The sequence below is a fragment of the Ranitomeya imitator genome, chromosome 4 (assembly GCF_032444005.1).
Source record: "Ranitomeya imitator isolate aRanImi1 chromosome 4, aRanImi1.pri, whole genome shotgun sequence".
Taxonomy (NCBI): Eukaryota; Metazoa; Chordata; class Amphibia; order Anura; family Dendrobatidae; genus Ranitomeya; species Ranitomeya imitator.
This window is the reverse complement of record NC_091285.1, coordinates 452,871,463-452,894,424: the sequence shown is the minus strand read 5'-3', so window position 1 is coordinate 452,894,424 and position 22,962 is coordinate 452,871,463. Positions and strand designations below refer to the sequence as shown.

Here is a 22,962-nt window from a genome sequence, read left to right as displayed (position 1 = left end):
TCATATATTTTTACATTTATAGTTTTTTAATGATATCTGTCTACATATGGGATTATATTTTTCAATAGGACATTATGTGATTTTAATGATTTTCAATAAAATTATCTTTGCATTGTCATCACCTCATTATATTTATTAATTTTTTGTGTATAATCATGATCTGTTTACATATGAAATATTAATAAAAATTTATGAAAAAATGATTTTATTAATTTTTTCTTTTGGATACCTCTGTTGGGTAACAACTTTCATGTGGTCTGTGGTCATAAATCAGCAGTGAGGGGCTCAGAAAAAGACAGATAAAAGGCTGATGTTATGAACTCCCTGTTAAGTGTTTAAATATGCAAGTGAAAACACGGCATCAGTGATATCAGTGGTTTCCATCTGTGTCCATGTTTACCATCAATGTGCCAGTGTTTTTCACAGATGGATAAAGTAATAAATATATTACAAAACTTCTCCTATATTTTGCAATGTTAAACATGGACAGTATATTGTATGTCATCTGTGCTGCTGGTTAAAAATTGACATAATTCGTGAAAAATACAGACATATGGACAGCACCATAGAATATAATGGGTACGTGTTGTATACATGAAAAAAACAGATACAATACGTGCATGCAACATGGACGTCTAAATAAGGCTTTAAAATGAGCTCATTGATATATTTAGAGGTAACTCATACGGATGTAGGGAGATAGACCAGGCTTGTGATATCTCTTTCGTGTCAGGGCCGAAACTGTCGGGGCTGTCGCCATTGTCACCGGGGGAAGCATTTTCTGACTGTAAGAGACCTTTGCACCTGACTGTAGGGGGTGGGTCTCAGATTCAAGGGACAGCGCGTGCCAGGACACGGGATTTGGTGGGAAGACAGCGGGAGAGATAGGAGAAGGATGATTCCCTCTCCGCAGTCCGACACCAATGTGCAGGCCCGTGTTTCACTCCCTCATTCCCTGCGCAGTGTACCTTCAGAGACCAATACCCCTACTGCTTCTAACACTAGTACTACAAAATGGACTGTACCCCTGACTGCTGCCAGTGCATGACATAACATTACCCGAATGGTGCACGTTGAGACTGGTAGTGTGACTGTGGCCTCCTCTCCGGTACTCCATCCATCCTTCGTGGTACTACAGACAGCCCCCCGAACAGTTCCTTCTTCCAGGACCTCAAGATTACGCATGGAAAGACCAGGATACTTCACCGCCATAAAGAGACAGTGCTTCACTTTTTTCCGGAATCAGTTCAGAGACTTTTCCCGTCATCTACAGCGCCATCGTGGGATTTTCCAGCATCCTCCATCCGGGCTGATAAGTTAACCCGTTATTTGAATCTATATTGTTCCTTATTAATTGCATACGCTTTGTTCATACCTATTTAATATCTTTCTCCCTGCGTGGAGTATCAACTGTTAAAATACCTTTTCATAAAAAACCTGTTAACTCTTGTTCTGCCTCCTGCTCGTCACTGCATCCTGCGAACCTGCTAGTACCTTACTCGGGACCCTGACTGGACTTTGTTTTACTCCACCCTTTGTGAATTGAGTGCCAATTCTGTGCCGCTGTTTGCAGTGTTTGTGATTGCAGAAATGATGCAAAGTTGACAGTGCTGAATCCAATAATTAAGCTCCGCAGTTCTGAATGACTGAAGCAGTTAATTGGGACAGCTGCTGAGCTCAGCTACTGTCTGCAGCACGGTGAAAATGTCGTCAGTGTGAGAGATTTTCACTGCTGGCCTCTGGAGGGGTAAAAAAAGCATAGTTTGCTGAATTTTTAAACAAAATACAGCTGGGGAAGAGGGGTTCTCAAAAAATAGAAATCCCTCTCAAGTAAAAAAAAAGTAATTGGATAAGTGCAGATCCTTTGTATGCATTCCACATGGATTTTTAGTGTCTCCTGGTGGCAATAATTTCTCTACTGTATATTAATACTGTGAATAACTAAGAACTACTAATACTATTGTATGAATATCTATAAAACTGCAGTTACTTACAGCTTCGGTAAGGCCAGTCTCACACGTCCAGATAATTCTGGTACCGAAAAAAATCGGTACCGGAATTATCCGTGTCCATGTGTCCGTGAGCTCACGTAGGCCATCCGTGTGGCACATGTGCGGCACACGTGTGCCGCCCGTGTGCCGACTGGGTACCACACGGAGCGTGCAGGAGACAGCGCTAGAGATAAGCGCTCTCCCCTGCATCTGGTGCTGAAGCCGCCATTCATATCTTCTCTCCAGCAGCATTCGCTAGAGAGAAGATATGAAAAATCCTTTTTTTTTTTTTCGTGTTAAAAATAAAGATCCCTGTCCCCACGCCCCTCCCACCCCCTGTGCGCCCGCCTGCTGTTACTAAAATACTCACCCGACTCCCTCGAAGCGTCCTCTCCACGCCACACCTTCTCCTGTATGAGCGGTCACGTGGTGCCACCCATTACAGTGATGAATATGCGGCTCCACCCCTATGGGGTAAGCCTGTACTTACTGTAGCGCTGTCTCCTGCACGGCACACGGACTGCACATAGACAGCGTCCATGTGCAGTATGTGTTTTACACGGACCCATTGACTTTAATGGGTCTGTGTAATCCGTGCGCTCCCACGAACACTGACATTTCTCCGAGTTTTGCACACGGACACACGGTCCGTGAAAACACGCTGACATGTGCAGAGACACATTGATTTCAATGTGTCGACGTGAGTCAGTGTCTCCGGGACGTGAGGAAACTGTCACCTCACGTACCGGAGCCACTGACGTGTGAAACCGGCCTAAGGGAGAGTTTGCTGCATACATGTAAGCAGGTTGCGGATGCAGTGATGGACAGGAGGCAGAGCAAGGGTTAACAAGTTTAATAACAGGGGAATACTCCACGCAGGGAGATAAAGGGTTAAACAGGGGATTAAACAGTTCAAATGACAAAGGATATTGTGAGTTGAAGAACAACAGTTGAGATAACAGCAGCTCCTGTGAATCACTTAAGTGGCAGTAGTTCCTCAGACTGTGAATCCTGCTAAGAAGTCAATAGCGCCAACAATGGCTGTCGCGGTGCTGGTACAAGAAGGTTCAACTGGTAATGGTGGTCCGTCTTTTGGCGGCAGCGGTCAGTCTCCGGTACCTTCTGCTGAGCCCCTAGTCTATGAACATATGCGGCTGGAGTAAACAAGGCCGCAGCACAATCAGTGTCTCCCATGGGCAGGGGGTATATGCTAAGGTGGGTTGAAAACATTGTCCAGTACCCGGTTCTCTCTCTGCGGCACGTGCGCTGAACTCACGGTCATGAAGCACAGGGCACTACGATCTCTGTCAGCTACTGGGTGAGCTACATTTTTCTCTCTATGCTGCACGCTGCCTGTTCCCACTAAGACTGAAACGCAGACAACCACCGCCACGCTGTTTCTCCAGTGAGGTACTGCAGACCACGGTCCAGCAAAGAGGGCAGCAGCGAACAGTCCTGAACTCTGCCCTGGCTCTTAAGCTGGCGTGCAACACTTAACGCAACAGGGCTCTCTTTCCTTATTACTGCTGTGGGCTTGGGCAGCGTCCTGGCATTGGATTGGCCGAGTGTCATTGCGGCCTGGCTGTGCACCCCTCGGAGCCCGCTGCACACACACCTTGCCTCTGTCACCACTGGCGGGAAACTGCACGACGCTGCGCGTGCTTTCACTTATAACCGCGCCCCCAGCTTCCGGGTCAGAGCCCCCGTCCAGTCCTTTTTGCCTTCCACTGGGAAACAAGGGACACAGCTTCAGCAGTTCCGGACCCAGCTCAATACAGGTGCTTGCAGCCTGGTCTTTCTCCTTACATACACATTTACATGATCACTGGTGGTCTCATCACTGGGGCTACTATTGATCATGTCACTCCATTCATTCACCAAAGTAAGGAACAGGGCATTGGAAATTTTTTGGATCATGGGGGCCTCGGCAGAGTGACCTCCAGTAATCAACATTTATTTCCTTTTCAGTTCTTTACCTTATTACTAACTAAATGAATTCATATGCACTTATATCCCTATTGTGGTGGCAATATATAGTCAGAATTATATACGAGGTTGTACCCAAAAGAAACAGGAATTGTTTTCTTAAAGTGAGGGCACTTTTAGTAAAGGGGTTCAGCCACAAGGTGATTGTACCTGGAACCTTTCTGTGTTAATGCTTCACTTATTTTGAGATGGCTCAAAATGACATTGAGCTGCTATGAATTTATATTTCCTTCTTGGAAGGCTATGTTTTTGCAACATTTTATGCAAATTTTAAGCTGCGTTTTACAGTACCAGCAAAAGGTATGCGATTTCAGAAAACTCATACACCCACTTTGTTTAGTTTTTTGACCGATTTGGAAAACTGCTGCGTTTTTGCAAACTGCAGCATGTCACTTCTTCCAGGGTTTTTTCAGTAATTTTACAGCTTTTTTCACCTATAGAAATCAATGAGTAAGTTAAAAAATGCAGCAAAATATGTAGCAAAACGCGAGCATCAGATTTTGCTGTGTTTTTGGTGCAAAAATGTTAAGGACGTTGCATCATTATTTCTTGGGGGGGCATTAAACTTTCTTAGCATGCACAAGAGGCAACAAAAGCGCAGCAAAAATGTAGCAAAACCTGCTTTCGGTAAGCAGCTTCTTTACTGCCAAAAGAGTAGGTTTTGCCTGCAAAAATAAAAATGCAGCAGAAACTGCTTTTGCAAAGCACCAATTGTGCTGAAACTCGTTTCATGCCCAATTCCAGGATCTCCATGAAATTCCAATCAACTCCACAAGTTTATCAATGCTCTGACAATCTTGCAGAATGGTTTGTCAATTATTTTTTTTTAAATCCATTGACATTTCACCTTGTTTAGGCGACACATGTTGAGTATTTGGTCCACTCCTGCTTTTGGCTTACAAATACTGAGGTAAGTAAAAAATTCACCAAATATGCAATGTGTGCATGTGGCCTTAACGTGGAGGAACCCTTCCAAAACTTGTGTTTTAGACTTTGGCTACATGGTGACGTGTTACGTGACAGCAATGCTCAGAAAAGTCGAGCACCAAAACATATGTGCAACTCATTTGTGCCTTGTTGTCGTGCCACTATTTGAGAGCTCCGATTTTGAATGAAATAAAACTGAGAAATTGCAGACAGGTTATATGTCGCGTACGACTTGCATTGAAGTCTACGGCAGGTGTGTTGCATTTGACTTGTCACCAAAAATGATAGAAAACGCAGCATATTTGAAAATGTATACAACTTTGTGCCACGGTATATTGCAGCGTACAATACAAAACCACAAGAAAACATGACATCGAATGTTGCAATGTGCTGCTGTAATTTCAGTGTCACCAGACACATCGCCATATAGCCCTAGCCTTCCTCAAAACAGCATAGCTCCCAACCGTCCCATATATAGTGGGAAAGTCCCGATTTTGAGACTCCGCCTGGCAGTCCCACAATGTACTAGTGAGAAGCACCCGACAGACCCCCTCTTTTATCAGGACACGCCCCCTCTGTCTCTCCCTTTTCTCATCGTTTAGAGAGTTCAGCTCATGGTCCTGCTGACATTCTCCTGGACTGAGGTAATTTCTGCACCAAAAAGAACAGTGACGTCCAGCAGCAGCTCATGTGTTCTCCTTTGTAGATACTCTCTGAGTCCCCATGTACCTGCATATCATGACAGTCAGTCTTCTCTTTTGCAGGCACAGCATTTGATCACCAGTGACGTGAAAGATTAGCCTAATATTTCATGTCACTGGTGATGAAATGCTGTGCCTGTAAAAGAGACAATTTTGTCTTCCATCGGCCATGCTATCATATGGTGGTAGCCTGCCTGGCATAACGCCTGGCATAACTCCTGGGTCCTAGCTACACATCCAAGTCAGCTCTGCGGCTGATTTTTCCCTGTTAGTCTATGTGCACATGATCAGGAGCCGCTTCGTACTTAAGCTATATAAAGCAGAAGAAACTTGGGAGCAATAAGGTATAGTAAAAATAGAAAATTTATTTATTTAACAAAAATCCACAAAATTTGATACTGGGTTAAGACAATCAATAAATCACAAGATTAAATGCAGGAAAACATGCCATACAAGGAAAAGGACTTCAATAATTATACCTGACTATTTTGTGCAAATGTTGCCTTCGGTAAGGTGCAAGTGCAGTCATAAGTCACATCAAATGGCAAGCCACGTTGCCCTGCAGTAGTTAATCAAACACATAACGTCATATAAACAGCAGGGGGTACATGATGCTTACCAGGGTCAGGAGTAAAGGAGTCCAAGACCGGGTGTGTATACTTAAGCTGTGTCAAATCCGTAGCGTCCAGTTGTTACAACATAGTGATGGGATTTCTAGAAATCTCATGTCCACTATGCGTGTCTGTGCCCCTGCGGAATACAGGTGGACCTTGACATGCGATGCGTCTTTGAAGACAGCTTTATGTCAATTTCTATTGCAGAGTCGCTAGTCTCTGCAAGAGAAATTAACCTACTAGAATCTGTGTTGGATGCGGTCTATCAATAGAACACAGCATTTTGGACGCAGCAAATAATATGCTGCATCCAAAGCGCTACTACATCCGGATCGTGGACACATACCCTTACTGCAGCTTCTAGGGAGACTCAGTTACAGTAGGGTGCAGTAAAAAAGATGTAAAACAATCAAAAGATCTTTCATTATCAGCTTTCTAGTGGTTGATAAATCCTGTAAATAAACAGTCTATTTGTGTGTATAAGTTTTTTTTCATAATTTTAGTTCACTTTATTAAAGGGGTTCTCCAGGATTGAGCTAAAAGTCTGCAGTCAAGGGATGCCGGGATGGGCCATTATTCATGCCGGGACGGTTTATAAAACACTGTGATCTGCAATGCTGAATGGGTGTGGTGGGGGGGGGCGTGGGCATGGGTGCGGTCTAAAAATTTGCCACAGCGCATGCCACAAACTTTGTCCTTCTTTCCTTCACATAAATGTTGGGAGGTATGTGACAGCTTTCTAGCAGAACATTTGTAGCATAACTATTTTCGATTATTTGATTTCCCAAAAAAGAAAGAAAATTTTATAGCCATTCAGTATTCATGTTAACCAGCCATCCCAATCTAAGCAAAAAAAAAAAAAATAAGCACACTATGCTAGCAGAGATTCGTGGGGAAGGTTACATTCGGCTCCCTACTCCTAAGGGTTCAGCAAACATTCACCCAGCAGCATAAGCCCAAACTGCATGTGCCTCATCTTCCAGAAGCCAGAAAATCACCGTTTCATTAGACAGATACGTGTATATTTTGGACCTCAAACCTGAATAGTAAACATTCACCGTGATTGTACCTGGAACCTTTCTGTGTTAATGCTTCACTTATTTTGAGATGGCTGATTGACATTGAGCTGCTATGAATTTATATTTCCTTCTTGGAAGGCTATGTTTTTGCAACATTTTTATGCAAATTTTAAGCTGCGTTTTACAGGACCAGCAAAAGGTATGCGATTTCAGAAATCTCATACACCCACTTTTTTAGTTTTTTGACCGATTTGGAAAACTGCTTCGTTTTTGCAAACTGCAGCATGTCACTTCTTCCAGGGTTTTTTCAGTAATTTTACAGCTTTTTTCAAAGCAATGAGTAAGTTAAAAAATGCAGCAAAATATGTAGCAAAACGCGAGCATCAGATTTTGCTGTGTTTTTGGTGCAAAAATGTTAAGGACGTTGCATCATTATTTTTTGGGGGGGCATTAAACTTTCTTAGCGTGCACAAGAGGCAACAAAAGCGCAGCAAAAATGTAGCAAAACCTGCTTTCGGTAAGCAGCTTCTTTACTGCCAAAAGAGTAGGTTTTGCCTGCAAAAATAAAAACGCAGCAGAAACTGCTTTTGCAAAGCACCAATTGTGCTGAAACTCGTTTCATGCCCAATTCCAGGATCTCCATGAAATTCCAATCAACTCCACAAGTTTATCAATGCTCTGACTGCAATCTTGCAGAATGGTTTGTCAATTATTTTTTTTTAAATCCATTGACATTTCACCTTGTTTAGGCGACACATGTTGAGTATTTGGTCCACTCCTGCTTTTGGCTTACAAATACTGAGGTAAGTAAAAAATTCACCAAATATGCAATGTGTGCATGTGGCCTTAACGTGGAGGAACCCTTCCAAAACTTGTGTTTTAGACTTTGGCTACATGGTGACGTGTTACGTGACAGCAATGCTCAGAAAAGTCGAGCACCAAAACATATGTGCAACTCATTTGTGCCTTGTTGTCGTGCCACTATTTGAGAGCTCTGATTTTGAATGAAATAAAACTGAGAAATTGCAGACAGGTTATATGTCGCGTACGACTTGCATTGAAGTCTACGGCAGGTGTGTTGCATTTGACTTGTCACCAAAAATGATAGAAAACGCAGCATATTTGAAAATGTATACAACTTTGTGCCATGGTATATTGCAGCGTACAATACAAAACCACAAGAAAACATGACATCGAATGTTGCAATGTGCTGCTGTAATTTCAGTGTCACCTGACACATCGCCGTATAGCCCTAGCCTTCCTCAAAACAGCATAGCTCCCAACCGTCCCATATATAGTGGGAAAGTCCCGATTTTGAGACTCCGCCTGGCAGTCCCACAATGTACTAGTGAGAAGCACCCGACAGACCCCCTCTTTTATCAGGACACGCCCCCTCTGTCTCTCCCTTTTCTCATCGTTTAGAGAGTTCAGCTCATTGTCCTGCTGACATTCTCCTGGACTGAGGTAATTTCTGCACCAAAAAGAACAGTGACGTCCAGCAGCAGCTCATGTGTTCTCCTTTGTAGATGCTCTCTGAGTCCCCATGTACCTGCATATCATGACAGTCAGTCTTCTCTTTTGCAGGCACAGCATTTGATCACCAGTGACGTGAAAGATTAGCCTAATATTTCATGTCAATGGTGATGAAATGCTGTGGCTGTAAAAGAGACAATTTTGCCTTCCATCGGCCATGCTATCATATGGTGGTCGCCTGCCTGGCATAACTCCTGGGTCCTAGCTACACATCCAAGTCAGCTCTGCGGCTGATTTTTCCCTGTTAGTCTATGTGCACATGATCAGGAGCCGCTTCGTACTTAAGCTATATAAAGCAGGAGAAACTTCGGAGCAATAAGGTATAGTAAAAATAGAAAATTTATTTATTTATTTAACAAAAATCCACAAAATTTGATACTGGGTAAAGACAATCAATAAATCACAAGATTAAATGTAGGAAAACATACCATACAAGGAAAAGGACTTCAATAATTATACCTGACCATTTTGTGCAAATGTTGCCTTCGGTAAGGTGCAAGTGCAGTCATAAGTCACACATCAAATGGCAAGCCACGTTGCCCTGCAGTAGTTAATCAAACACATAACGTCATATAAACAGCAGGGGGTACATGATGCTTACCAGGGGCAGGAGTAAAGGAGTCAAAGACCGGGTGTGTATACTTAAGCTGTGTCAAATCCGTAGCGTCCAGTTGTTACAACATAGTGATGGGATTTCTAGAAATCTCATGTCCACTATGCGTGTCTGTGCCCCTGCGGAATACAGGTGGACCTTGACATGCGATGCGTCTTTGAAGACAGCTTTATGTCAATTTCTATTGCAGAGTCGCTAGTCTCTGCAAGAGAAATTAACCTACTAGAATCTGTGTTGGATGCGGTCTATCAATAGAACACAGCATTTTGGATGCAGCAAATAATATGCTGCATCCAAAGCGCTACTACATCCGGATCGTGGACACATACCCTTACTGCAGCTTCTAGGGAGACTCAGTTACAGTAGGGTGCAGTAAAAGAGATGTAAAATAATCAAAAGATCTTTCATTATCAGCTTTCTAGTGGTTGATAAATCCTGTAAATAAACAGTCTATTTGTGTGTATAAGTTTTTTTTCATAATTTTAGTTCACTTTATTAAAGGGGTTCTCCAGGATTGAGGTAAAAGTCTGCAGCCAAGGGATGCCGGGATGGGCCATTATTCATGCCTGGACGGTTTATAAAACACTGTGATCTGCAATACTGAATGGGTGTGGTGTGGTGGGGGCGTGGGCATGGGTGTGGTCTAAAAATTTGCCACAGCGCATGCCACAAACTTTGTCCCTCTTTCCTTCACATAAATGTTGGGAGGTATGTGACAGCTTTCTAGCAGAACATTTGTAGCATAACTATTTTCGATTATTTGATTTCCCAAAAAAGAAAGAAAATTTTATAGCCATTCAGTGTTCATGTTAACCAGCCATCCCAATCTAAGCAAAAAAAATAAAAATAAGCACATTATGCTAGCAGAGATTCGTGGGGAAGGTTACATTCGGCTCCCTACTCCTAAGGGTTCAGCAAACATTCACCCAGCAGCATAAGCCCAAACTGCATGTGCAGACAGATACGTAGACAGATACGTGTATATTTTGGACCTCAAACCTGAATAGTAAACATTCACCGTGATAAAGGCATTGTACACTTCGGAATATCAATAAAGCAAACAGCTAAAAGCTTTGTAAACAGTAAAAATCAATGTACAGTGCTCTGACATATAAAATGAACTAGTAAAGAAGTTAAATTGCTGGTTTATCCTTCAGGGGGAAGAAAAGTCCCAGTTCAAAATGGCTGACTTACCTGTGGTTCCAGATGTGTAAATATACAAAGCAGGAGAACTTGGTTTAATGGCGGACCTATAGGACTCAGGAATGGGCTCTTCGGAGGCAGCATCTATTTTGTCAAGTAAGCATGGAACCCCTTCAGTGGGAGAGTCTTTGCTCAGGTAGAACACCTGGACCCCATCTTCTATCAGAGCGGGCAGCACATCTTCTATAGCATCCTTAAATTCTTCACATTAAATATACATATAATGTAGCAGTTAACCATTTATATCCAGAATTAAATAACCAACTTTTCAAATGATCTATGAATGCAAATGCTTCATATATACATATGTAATACATAAAATAAATAATATTAACAAAGGCCTGAAAGAAACAGCATTCCAGACTAGAATATGCTGCAATTACAGTGTGTTTTTCATGAATTTCCAAAAGTTAAATTTGATTTCAATTTGTCAAGATTTCTATGTGGCCATGTGCACAGGACCTCTTTTTCATATATTTTCCACTGCAAGATTCAGGCTGGGGGTCACACTTATTCAAAAGCATGGGAGTTTTTCTATTTCTCACGCTAGAGTTCATATGAGTTTATGCCACCAGGGGACGCACCACCGCAAGTCAATGATGTACCACGTGACCGCTCACACAGGACAGGCTGCTGGCACTGAGAGGATGCATCACGGGAGTTGGGTGAGTATTTCTCTGCAAGCGGGCAGGAGCACGGGGGTGGGAGGCTGGAGGTGACCCCAAACTTTATTTTTAACAAAAAAAAAAACCTTGATTTTTCATTCCTTCTCTCCAGCGAACGCTGCTGGGGAGAAGGAATGAATGCCGGCTTCAGCACCAAAAGCAGGGGACAGCGCTTAACTGTAGCGCTGTTTCTCCTGTGGCGGTACGTGCACACGGAGGAGAGTGCACACTGTTCTCCGTGTGCACATGTGCGGGACGCTTTGTGGACCATGCTGCCGGAGAAACGCGGACATGTCTCCGTGTTTTGCACATGGACACACGGTCCGTGAAAACATGCTGACATGTGCAGAGACACATTTATTTTGATGTGTCTACATGAGTCAGTGTCTCCGGTACGTGAGGAAACTGTCACCACACGTACCGGAGCCACTGACATGTGAAACCGGCCTTAATGGGTCCGTGTGATCCGTGCGCTCCCATGAACACTGACATGTCTCCCTGTTTTGCAAACGGACACACGGTCCATGAAAACATGCTGATATGTGCAGAGACAAATTTTTTTTAATGTGTCTACGTCTGTCAGTGTCTCCGGTACGTGAGGAAACTGTCACCACACGTACCGGAGCCACTGATGTGTGAAACCGGCCTTAGGTTTAGGAGTATTTCTTTGCAAGCAGGCGGGCGCAGGGGGGGAGGCGGGAGGTGACCCCAAACTTTATTTTCAACAAAAAAAAACCTTGATTTTTCATTCCTTCTCTCCAGTGAACGCTGCTGGGGAGAAGGAATGAATGCCGGCTTCAGCACCAAAAGCAGGGGACAGCGCTTAACTGTAGCGCTGTCTCCAGCACGGTCCGTGTGGTCCTCAGTCGGCACACAGGTGGCACACGGCTGCCGCCCTCTTCCTCACTACAACTACTCAAACCCCTCTGGTTCAGGCAAAAGTGTACAATCTGCCAGTAAGGGATTGGGTAAAATGTGTGGATGCAATTAGAACAGCAGAAACCTTAGCCCTCACCAAAGCTGGCACATCAGATAAATTAAACCACACATACAGGCATTTTGTGGCTCTAGAGACATGGGCACCACGGTAACATTAAATCGACGGCACTGTAGACAATCAGAATTCAGCAACTCAGTAAATGTAGATTGCTAATTGATTGGCTGCAATGGTGTCCTTTCGATAACTCTGCAGCCAATCACCACCAGACACTAGAGCAACAACAGAGAGGCAGATCTGGCTCTGCAGAGTGTTAGTAAAACTCAGTTTGCTGTTTTTCATAACACTAAGGCCTGGCCCACACGTCTAGATAATTCCGGTACCGGAAAAATCGGTACCGGAGTTATCCGTGTCCGTGTGTCCGTGTGCTCATGTGTCACATCAGTGTGGCACACGTGCGGCAGCCATGTGCCGTCCATGTGCTGACTGGGTACCACACGCACCATTCAGGAGACAGCGCTACAGTAAGCACTGTCCCCTGCTTTGGGTGCTGAATCCAGAATTCATTCCTTCTTCCCAGCAGCGTTCGCTGGAGCGAAGGAATGAAAAATCATTTTTTAAAATTTTTTTTGTTGCGCAGAGACACATTAATTTTAATGTGTCTACGTAAGTCAGTGTCTCCGGTACGTGAGGAAACTGTCACCTCACGTACCGGCGCCACTGACGTGTGAAACCGGCCTAAGCCTGTGGACAATAAATAGGTCTAGGAGGTCAATCCCTTTAAACAATGAATTATATACCCAAACTGATGCCTTTGAAATGTATAACTCAAATAGCAAAAATATGGCTAATTGGACAGAAAAATAAAATAGTTTTGGCTTTTGTAATGTACTGGGGGAAAGACTAAAAAATAAATAAAATAATTTATTTATTTTTCCTAAAGAACCAAAAATAAGCCATTCTTAAAAAAAATACTGCAAATATAGAACCAATCATAATAACAATTGTAACAGACAATGTATACACAATGTATGTGTCTCACCTGGAGCTGCAATCAGAATTTTAGCCCCGCTGCATTGAAAGCAATGAAGAAAGGATTTTGCACGTATGTTGTAGTTTAGACAAGCCATTGGCCACCCGAGTTTGGATAGTGCTAACCAAAGCCAAATGAATGCAGGTTCATTAGCCATGAAGACGGCAACACAATTGTCATTTTCCTGACTTCCATACTGACGTAAAGTCCATGCTGCTTGATTGCTTTTCAAATCTATGTCCCTGTACGAATAGGCCTGGTCCTCGTACAAAATAAATGTCTTGTGAGGTCTTGTGGACACATGCTGTAAAAAAACATCCAACACTCCAGGGGCAGAACAGTGCCGCACTGCCTTTTCCATCTTCACTACATAATACACAATTTTTAAGAAGAACTTGAGGTCTTCCCACAGGTATGGCGAGAATATCTTCCGAATTATGTACACCGCTATGGGGAGTAAGCTGAATATCACCAGCATGAGATACATCCTGCAAAAATAAGAGCAAAAGATGATCTGACAGTGAGCTTGTCAATGGAACTAAAGGTGGAACAGGTTTTCAGATCTTGCTTATCTTGTACTTTGATAATACTGGTTGAACAGGAGGACAAAGACCTGTGGTTCAAGCCATACTAGTATTTGAAAATCTTTTAAATAATTAACCAAGCACAAATGTGAAAAAGTTGTGGTCTAAAAAATTATAAAACTCGGTAGTTTCATGGTCTTAATTAGTGTCAGACTGGGACTGAAATTCTATGCAGTACGAGTGAAATATGATTGCGCACTTGTGGGTTATGGCTGATCAAGGTGTATAACATGGTCAGTCACTAAATAATACCACCAAAAAATAAAGCAAAAAAGTATAATTATCATACTGTTACTCTACAAAATCCAGTACACCAGTATTACTAAAAAATATCATTATACAAATGACAAATAATTCTACCCCACCACGACAACTTATTACTACCACATAGTGACAGAATAATACCTCCATTAATGCCATAATTACCCATCAAAAATATCAACATTTACAAAATCCACTCTACCAAGATTGAAAACATCTATAGAAGTGTTCATAATAAATAATACTTTCAGACAGTGGTGTACCGCCCACAGAAACAGACCTTGAGACTGCTATGGAGTCCGACGGTTGGGCGGGCCCAGTTCCAGTCGACTTACATTTTTCATCACCACTCAGCTACCACTTGCTGAGTTTATTATACCAAAGTCCACTAGGTACAAAATATGCATGGTGATATGGTCATATAAAGGCAACAACGTGTCAAAACTCCATAAGGACTCCTACCCATCTGCATTTAAAATGGGCGTGTGCAATCCGATAAAAAAATCGGATTGCACTCTGACTAATGTTATTCAATGATTCAGTGCTCATCTGTGATTTTTTTCCCAGTTCAGATCAGCCTGAGAATAAAAATTGCAGCATGCTGCAAGTGGCCGTGTATATCGGATGAGACTCGCCAATACAAGTTAATGGGTGTGAGAAAACCCAGCCAGCAAGCCAGCCTGAACACAATGAGACAGTAGTGGGATTAAGCTACTGCAGTGTGTAGCGCTGACGTGAGAAAAAGCGTCCATAGTCACCTCACTGATGTCACCGCTTGCTGCATGGGAACTTTCTTAGGCTAGCTTCACACTAGCGTTTCCCTGATGTGTGGCGGGCTGTGGACTTCCTCTGTGAAGCCCCGCCCTCAGCCACACCTCCGCTGCTAGCTCCGCCTACATCTGCATGCGGCCCGCATGCGGCTTGCGTACCTATATTTAACATTAGGTACGCAGGTCATGCGGCTGTATGCGGATGTGCCGCGTCGTTTTGACGATGCGGAAAAAAAATACTACGTGGCTGCGTCTCTGCTGGTCGCCGCATCGTCAAAACGACGCATGCGGCACCATCCGCATACAGCCGCATGTCCTACGTACCTAATGTTAAATATAGGTACGCAGGCCGCATGCAGGCCACATACAGATGTAGGCGGAGCTAGCAGCGGAGGTGCGGCTGAGGGCGGGGCTTCATGGAGGAAGTCCGCAGCCCGCCGCCCATCAGGGAAACGCTAGTGTGAAACTAGCCTTATTGACACCTCTCCATTACTAGCCCCTGGGCTTGATGTCAGTGGCCAGAAAACAGTGGTGATCAACCCCAACCCTATTAGCCCACTTGTCACCTCACTAGGGCAAATATTTGGCAAATGTTATGGATGGGGTGGCTGAGGGCAGATACTCTTAGTCTGAGAGGGCTCCAATATCCATGGCCTCTTCCTAGTCTATTAATTCCTGACCTGTGACACAGCGTATGCATCATGGCGGGATCGCGTTCCTTTGGGTTGGGTGAATGGGTTAACTGAAATGTCACCTGACCTGCAGGTACAGGGGGACTTGTACCTGAGCTCAGGGGGGGTGGCTTTGCCCCCCATGGCTATGATCGCTTCTGGTGACCTCTTTGTCACCCCCCCAGATCTGATCGGAGCTAGCGTCCATGAGATGCTATCTCTCCAATTAGATGTGGGGGGCGGAGAAAACTATGGTTGCCTCGCTCTTCGGCTTCTTCCCTTCCCTGGAAGTGAAGAGCGACATGCCTGCTTGCTGCCCTGCCACTGACTGAGCACGATCACCGACTGACCACGATCACAGCCACTGCTGCTGCTGCCACCACCGCCATCAGGTACTCCCCCCAGCTATCCTCTGCTCCCCTGCCGTCCGATTCCACCCCCAACCTCATCCCCTTCCCCCCGCTGCTGCTGCTGGCCCCATCTCCGCCTCCATCTCCTGCTGCATCTCCTCAGCCCGCTTGTGCCCCCCATGCCTGACAGCCCTCTCCTGCCCCCGTGATCACCCCCCTTCCCCAGTGAGCACCCCGATCATGCCCTGCCCCCTGATTGTCCCCCTGTCCCGAAAATCGCCCGCCTGCCGCGCTGATCGCCCACCTGCCTCACTGATCGCCCCCCTGCCCCGGTGATTGCCCCCTGCCTCACTGATCATCCCCCTGCCCCGTTGATCAACCCCTGCTCCGATGATCACTCCCTGCCCAAGTGATTTCCCTCCTGCCCTGGTGATCGCCCCCCTGCTCCGGTGATCACCCCTCCCGCCCCAGTTTTCCCATTAGAGTTAGAGTTGGGCTAAAGTGAGTTGGGCTAAAGTTAAGGTTGGGGCTAAAATTAGGATTACGGTTGTTGCTAAAGTTAGGGTTAGGGTTGGGATTAGGGTTAGGGGTGTTGGGGTTAGGTTTGTGGTTAGGGTTGGAATTAGGGTTAGGGGGGTGTTAAGGTTAGGTTTGTGGTTAGATTTAGGGGTGTGTTGGGGTTAGGGATAGAGTTAGAATTGTGGGCACATAACACACGCAGTCCATTCCATCAAAGTACATTCCAAAACATCACTACTTCCCTTCCGAGCCCCGACATGTGCCCATACAGTTTTCTCCCACATATGGGGTATCATCGTACTCAAGACAAATTGGACAGCAACTTTTAAGGTTTGATTTTTTTATTTTCACTCCCGGGCGCTATAAACTTTAGAGAAATATCTGGGGGTTCGAAGTTCTCACCACACATCTAGATAAGTTCCTTTCGGGGTGTAGTTTCCAAAACGGGGTCACTTGTGGGGGAGCTCCAATGTTTAGGCACACAGGGGCTCTCCATACGTGACATGGTGTCCGCTAACGATTGGAGCTAATTTCCCATTAAAAAAGTCAAATGGCGCTCCTTCCCTTCCGAGCCCTTCCATGCGCCCATGTGGTGGTTTATGACCACATATGAGGTATTGGTGTAACTCATTTGAAATTGGCAACAAATTTTAGGATCCAGTTTATCCTGTTGCCCATGTGAAAATGAAAAAAAAATGAGGCTAAAAGAACATTTTTGTTGGAAAAATTAAAATGTCCATTTTTTCCTTCCATGTTGCTCTAGTTCCTGTCAAGCACATGAAGGGTTAATAATCGTCTTGAATATAGTTTTGCGTAGCTTGAGGTGTGTTTTTGGAATGCTGTCACTTTTGAGTGTTTTCTGTCATGTAGGCTCCTCAAATGGACTTCAAATGTGATGTGGACTGGTCACTAAAAAAAATGGTTTTGTAAATTTTGCTGGAAAAATGAGAAATTGCTGATAAACTTTGAACCCTTATAACTTCCTAACAAAAATTTTTTTTTCCCAAAATTGTGCTGATGTGAAGTAGACATGTGGGTAATCCTATTTATTAACTATTTTGTGTCACATAACTCTCTGGTTTAACAGAATAAAAATTCAAAATTTGAATATTGCAAAATTTTCTACATTTTCGCCAAATTTCTGATTTTTTTCACAAATAAAGCAAAAATTATCAACCTAAATTTACCACGATCATGAAGCCCAATATGTAATGAAAAAACATTCTTAGAATTGCTAGGATCCGTTGAAGCGCTCCTGAGTTATTACCTCATAAAGGGACTCTGGTCAGAATTGCAAAAAATGGCCAGGTCATTAAGGTCAAAATAGGCTGGGTCATGAAGGTGTTAAATCAGTCCACAGCTGTCTGCCTGGCCTTTGCTGGTTATTAATTATAGGGTGATCCCACATCAATTGTTTGGGACAGTCCCCCATTTTAGTAACCAGTAAAGGCTAAGTTGACAGCTATGAGCTGATATTATTAACCTGAGAGTCTCCATGCTTACTACTCCCTTCCCAGGCTATAGACATCAGCCCCCAGCTGTCGACTTTCCCTCAGATGGTTATTTAAAATTCGGGGGACCACAGTCCATTTTTTTCTTTTACGTAATTAATGATGTGTTTATACAGCTTTCTATCTACCGTATATACTCAAGTATATGCCCAGATTTTCAGCCCATTTTTTTAGGCTGAAAGTGCCCCTCTCGGCATATACTCAAGTCATTGTCCCAGGGAGGTCAGTGGGGGAGGGGGAGTGGCAGGTGTGACATACTCACTTGCTCCCGGCGCGATCACTGCAAGTCCCTGGTTCTCCTGGCTCTTCCAGCGTTGAGCGGTCACGTGGTACCGCTCATTACAGTAATGAATGTGGACCCAACTCCACTCCCATAGGGGTGGAACCGCATATTCATTACTGTAATGAGCGGTAACGGTGACTGCTCAACACTGGAAGAAGCTGTCAGCGCCCAGAGAAGCAGGAACTGCAGGGACCGCACCAGGAGCAGGTGAATATAATGGGGAGGGGGAACACTGCGCGATATTCACCTATCCCATGTTCCGGGCGATGCTCCGTCTTCCGCGTCCTCTGCAGTGACGCTCAGGTCAGAGGGCGCGATGACGTGGTTAGTGCGCTCCCTCTGCCTGAACGTCAGTGCAGAGGACGCGGAAGACGGAGGGGCGCCCAGAACGAGGACAGGTGAATATTGCAAGTGCCAGGGGGCCTGTGCGAGAGAGGGGAGTATGTGATATTTTTTTTAATCGCAGCAACAGCATATAGGCAAATGTGTCTATGGAGCATCTTATGGGGCCATAATCACCATTTGTGGAGCGCTATATGGGGCAAATATCTTTATGGAGCATCTTATGGGGCCATAATCACCATTTATGGAGCACTATATGGGGAAAATATCTTTATGGAGCATCTTTTGGGGCCATAATCAGCATTTGTGCAGCATTGTATGGGGCAAATGTCTCTATGGAGCATCTTATTGGACCATAATCAGCATTTGTGGAGCATTATATTTGGCAAATGTCTTTATGGAGCATCTTATGGGGCCCTTATTAACCTTTATGCAGTACTATATGGGGCAAATGTGTCTGTGGAGAATCTTATGGGACCATTATTAACATTTAGGCAGCATTATATGGGGCATATTTTAATATGAAGCATCTTATGGGGCCCATCATGAACTGTATGGAGCATCTTATGGGGCCCATCATTAACTGTATGGACCATTTTATGGGGCTCCTGATTCAATATGGATATTCAAAAACACTTAACCTACTGATATCTCAATTAATTTTACTTTTATTGGTACTTATTTTTATTTTTGAAATTTACCTGTAGCTGCTGGATTTTCCACCCTAGGCTTATACTCGAGTCATTAAGTTTTCCAAGTTTTTTGTGGCAAAATTAGGGGGGTCGGCTTATACTCGAGTATATGTGGTATCTATCTATCTACAGTTGAAACCAGAAGTTTCTATACACTATCTAAAAATACACATCTGCATGTTTTTCTAAATGTCTGACATGAAATCAGGATAAACCTTTCCCGTTTTAGGTCAATTAGGATTGCCATAATTATTAATATTTGCCAAATTCCAGAATAATGAGAGAGAGAGAAAATGTTTTAAGGCATTTTTATTACAGCATGCATGAAGAAAGTAGGTGTAGATTCCAGCTTCTTAAAACTTGAAAGGCTTTATTAGTACATCCAAAATATAAAATATAGCAAATCCTTACTTGTAGGTGGATGCAGACAGAGAATATAGACTACGCGTTTCGATCTAACCGATTTTACTCATGTCTAATCACTCATGTGCGGGTGATACTATTAAAGTACTATGTGACCTATCCTGATAGGATTTTAGGTCACAAGATCTCAAAAGTGGAAGGTCCTAATACTTTAGCACTTCACAGTTTTAAAGGGAACCTGTCACCTGAATTTGGCGGGACAGGTTTGCGGTCATATGGGCGGGGTTTTCGGGTGTTTGATTCACCCTTTCCTTACCCGCTGGCTGCATGCTGGCCGCAATATTGGGTTGAAGTTCATGCTGCATCCTCCGAAGTACACACCTGCGCAAGGCACAAGATTGCCTTGCGCAGGCGTGTACTTCAGAGGACACAGCATGAACTTCAACCCAATATTGCGGCCAGCATGCAGCCAGCGGGTAACGAAAGGGTGAATCAAACACCCGAAAACCCCGCCCATATGACCGCAAACCTGTCCCGCCAAATTCAGGTGACAGGTTCCCTTTAATATGTGTAATAACTTGTGTTAAAATCAACTTATATTAAAACTAATTAACAATAGTGATAAAGAATCTCATTTTTCTTGTTAAGCCCAAGAGGGGATCTGGTCTGCAAATTATAAATCCAATACGCCTCTCTTATCAACAGGCGTCTCTTAATGTCTCCTCCCCGACTAGGGCATTTAACTTTCTCTATACCCTGGATGGTCATGGCTGCAGTGTTATCATTATGACAGGTGACAAAATGCTTAGCTACCATAGATACATTTCTATTGCAACTACTATTATTATTAATATCTCTGATATGCTCTGATATTCTTAATTTATATTTTGGATGTACTAATAAAGCCTTTCAAGTTTTAAGAAGCTGGAATCTACACCTACTTTCTTCATGCATGCTGTTGTTTCACGTCTGGATCAGGACAGAGATTTCCATGCTACACATGACATAGGGTATACGTGAGTTCCGTGACCTGGAAAAAATTACCCCAACCCCCTTAAACAGATCTCTTAACAATCTAAAGAATAAACTTCTAACGTACTCAAAACAGCAGACGGAGACATATGTTGGATTTAATTGGCCACAGCAGCCATTTTATTAAATAAAAGATAACAGAACTTTTATGACAACCCAGAATAGGAGGGGCGGTCCTCGAAGCCCCAAAGTTATAAAAAACTCAGTATCCCAAAAACTCCACAATGTTCAGCCCAGGATGAGTCTTACCCCCAGCCGTAAAGCACCAGCTCAGGGATAGATAACAACCAATCCTGGTCCACCGAACCCACCCCCATGCCAGGGGTCCATAAATCCACCTCACGCGGAATAACCGTACCGCGCCTTGTTAAATTCTCTCATGGGGTGTCCAGGACCTCTCAAGATCCCCACCCCATTGAACCACGATTTACCATTTCCACCGACTTCGAGGACCTCCACCCCCGCCAACTGCCGTGACAATACCCTGACAGCATTCACATAACAAAATAAATACATTTAGACGCCTCTTAAAACAATACTCCAAAAGCCCACATATGCCGACTTCACCCCCCCCATTACCCTAACCAAAAAAGGGAGGGTGGGCGGGAGATTCCTCACTTGTCACGCAGGCACCTAAAATGGATGCCTGCGTGAGGAGCGTGCCCCTTTTTATGTGCCCCCTCCCCACAGTCCCCTAGTTCCACCCCTTATTTTCAAAAAATGCCCCTAAAGCCACCCCTCAAGTTCCCAGTTAACCCCTTACCACCGTATCCCTTCTAACTGCTCCAGCTCCCCAGGTCCCACGTAACCCCGTCATGGCGGCCTCCCTTTACGTGCCGTGGGCCCCCAGTACGGCCTTTCTTGACATAGGGTATACGTGAGTTCCGTGACCTGGAAAAAATTACCCCAACCCCCTTAAACAGATCTCTTAACAATCTAAAGAATAAACTTCTAACGTACTCAAAACAGCAGACGGAGACATATGTTGGATTTAATTGGCCACAGCAGCCATTTTATTAAATAAAAGATAACAGAACTTTTATGACAACCCAGAATAGGAGGGGCGGTCCTCGAAGCCCCAAAGTTATAAAAAACTCAGTATCCCAAAAACTCCACAATGTTCAGCCCAGGATGAGTCTTACCCCCAGCCGTAAAGCACCAGCTCAGGGATAGATAACAACCAATCCTGGTCCACCGAACCCACCCCCATGCCAGGGGTCCATAAATCCACCTCACGCGGAATAACCGTACCGCGCCTTGTTAAATTCTCTCATGGGGTGTCCAGGACCTCTCAAGATCCCCACCCCATTGAACCACGATTTACCATTTCCACCGACTTCGAGGACCTCCACCCCCGCCACGAACACGAATGGCCTGACACCTTAGCCATTCATGTCCCTCCACACCTTCAAGCTTAATTCAATGCCACTACGGATAGCCAAACACCACATATCATTACCCACCGCGTTCAGGTGCACGCCATCAGCTCTCCAGTAAGCTCCTTGACCCGATTCCAAGTCCACATGTCTCACGGCCAACGCGCCATTCCTCACCATAAACCGAGATATGGCCCTGTTTATTTTAATCCGGGCCCTGTTCACCCCCTCGTGTGATCTAGCACCTCTCCATCTTTTACGGGGAATGATGTCGGACCACACCAACAACACTTTTGGAAACATGACCCAGAACCTCAGGATATCGAATTTGATATCCTTAATCAGCTCCCTACAAGACCGTTTAGCCAAATCATTCCCCCCTAAATGTATCACCACGATCTCCGGCACTCTATCCAGTCTAACAAAACGATGAAATTCAGGTAACCATTCCTTCCACACCATCCCCCTTTTACCGATCCATCGTAAAGTCACTGTCTCTCGAGAAAGACCCAACTGACGACCGTCCGGACGAACCGCAGCACGCAACGCAGCCCATACAACATACGAATGCCCCATGATCCAGACGAGCATCGGATCAGGCCCTGCAACACAGAAAGAAAGGCAACAAACAATTAACTTAACACAGCTTCTAACTCACAATAGGTTTGGGCGAACATACGACTGGAATCTTGAAGATTCCCACCTCCCAATTCTCCGAACCACATCCTCACCAAGGCCCCACCTAGCGGCCTCAGTCGCTGCCCCGATCCTGAAGGAGTGACCACTATATTGTGTTGCAGGTAAGCCCGCTGCCGCCAAACATTTCCTAAAAACAGAAATAAACTGAAAACGGGACAAGAAAGACCCATTTTCGTGCACCAAGAATGGCTCGTCTAACACCCCGCCCTTTGCCATGTACTTCTTCACGGATGCCACCGGGCACACCGGGGATCCTTCAACATTGAACAACACCACTTTGCACCCTT

General features: G+C 44.4%; 1 protein-coding gene across 5 annotated transcripts in view; it reads right to left on the bottom strand.

Moving 5' to 3' along the window:
• The window catches only part of LOC138676454 (long-chain fatty acid transport protein 2-like), a 264,978-nt gene that overhangs the window by 125,773 nt on the left and 116,243 nt on the right, over positions 1-22,962 (bottom strand). For all 5 annotated transcript variants that reach the window (XM_069765763.1, XM_069765767.1, XM_069765768.1 and 2 more), the window contains 2 exons: positions 13,232-13,710; positions 10,579-10,788 (listed from right to left, as the gene is read on the bottom strand). In XM_069765763.1, coding sequence (XP_069621864.1) covers positions 10,579-10,788; positions 13,232-13,709 — 688 coding nt within the window. In that variant the 5' untranslated portion in view covers position 13,710. The remainder of the gene's footprint in view (positions 1-10,578; positions 10,789-13,231; positions 13,711-22,962) is intronic.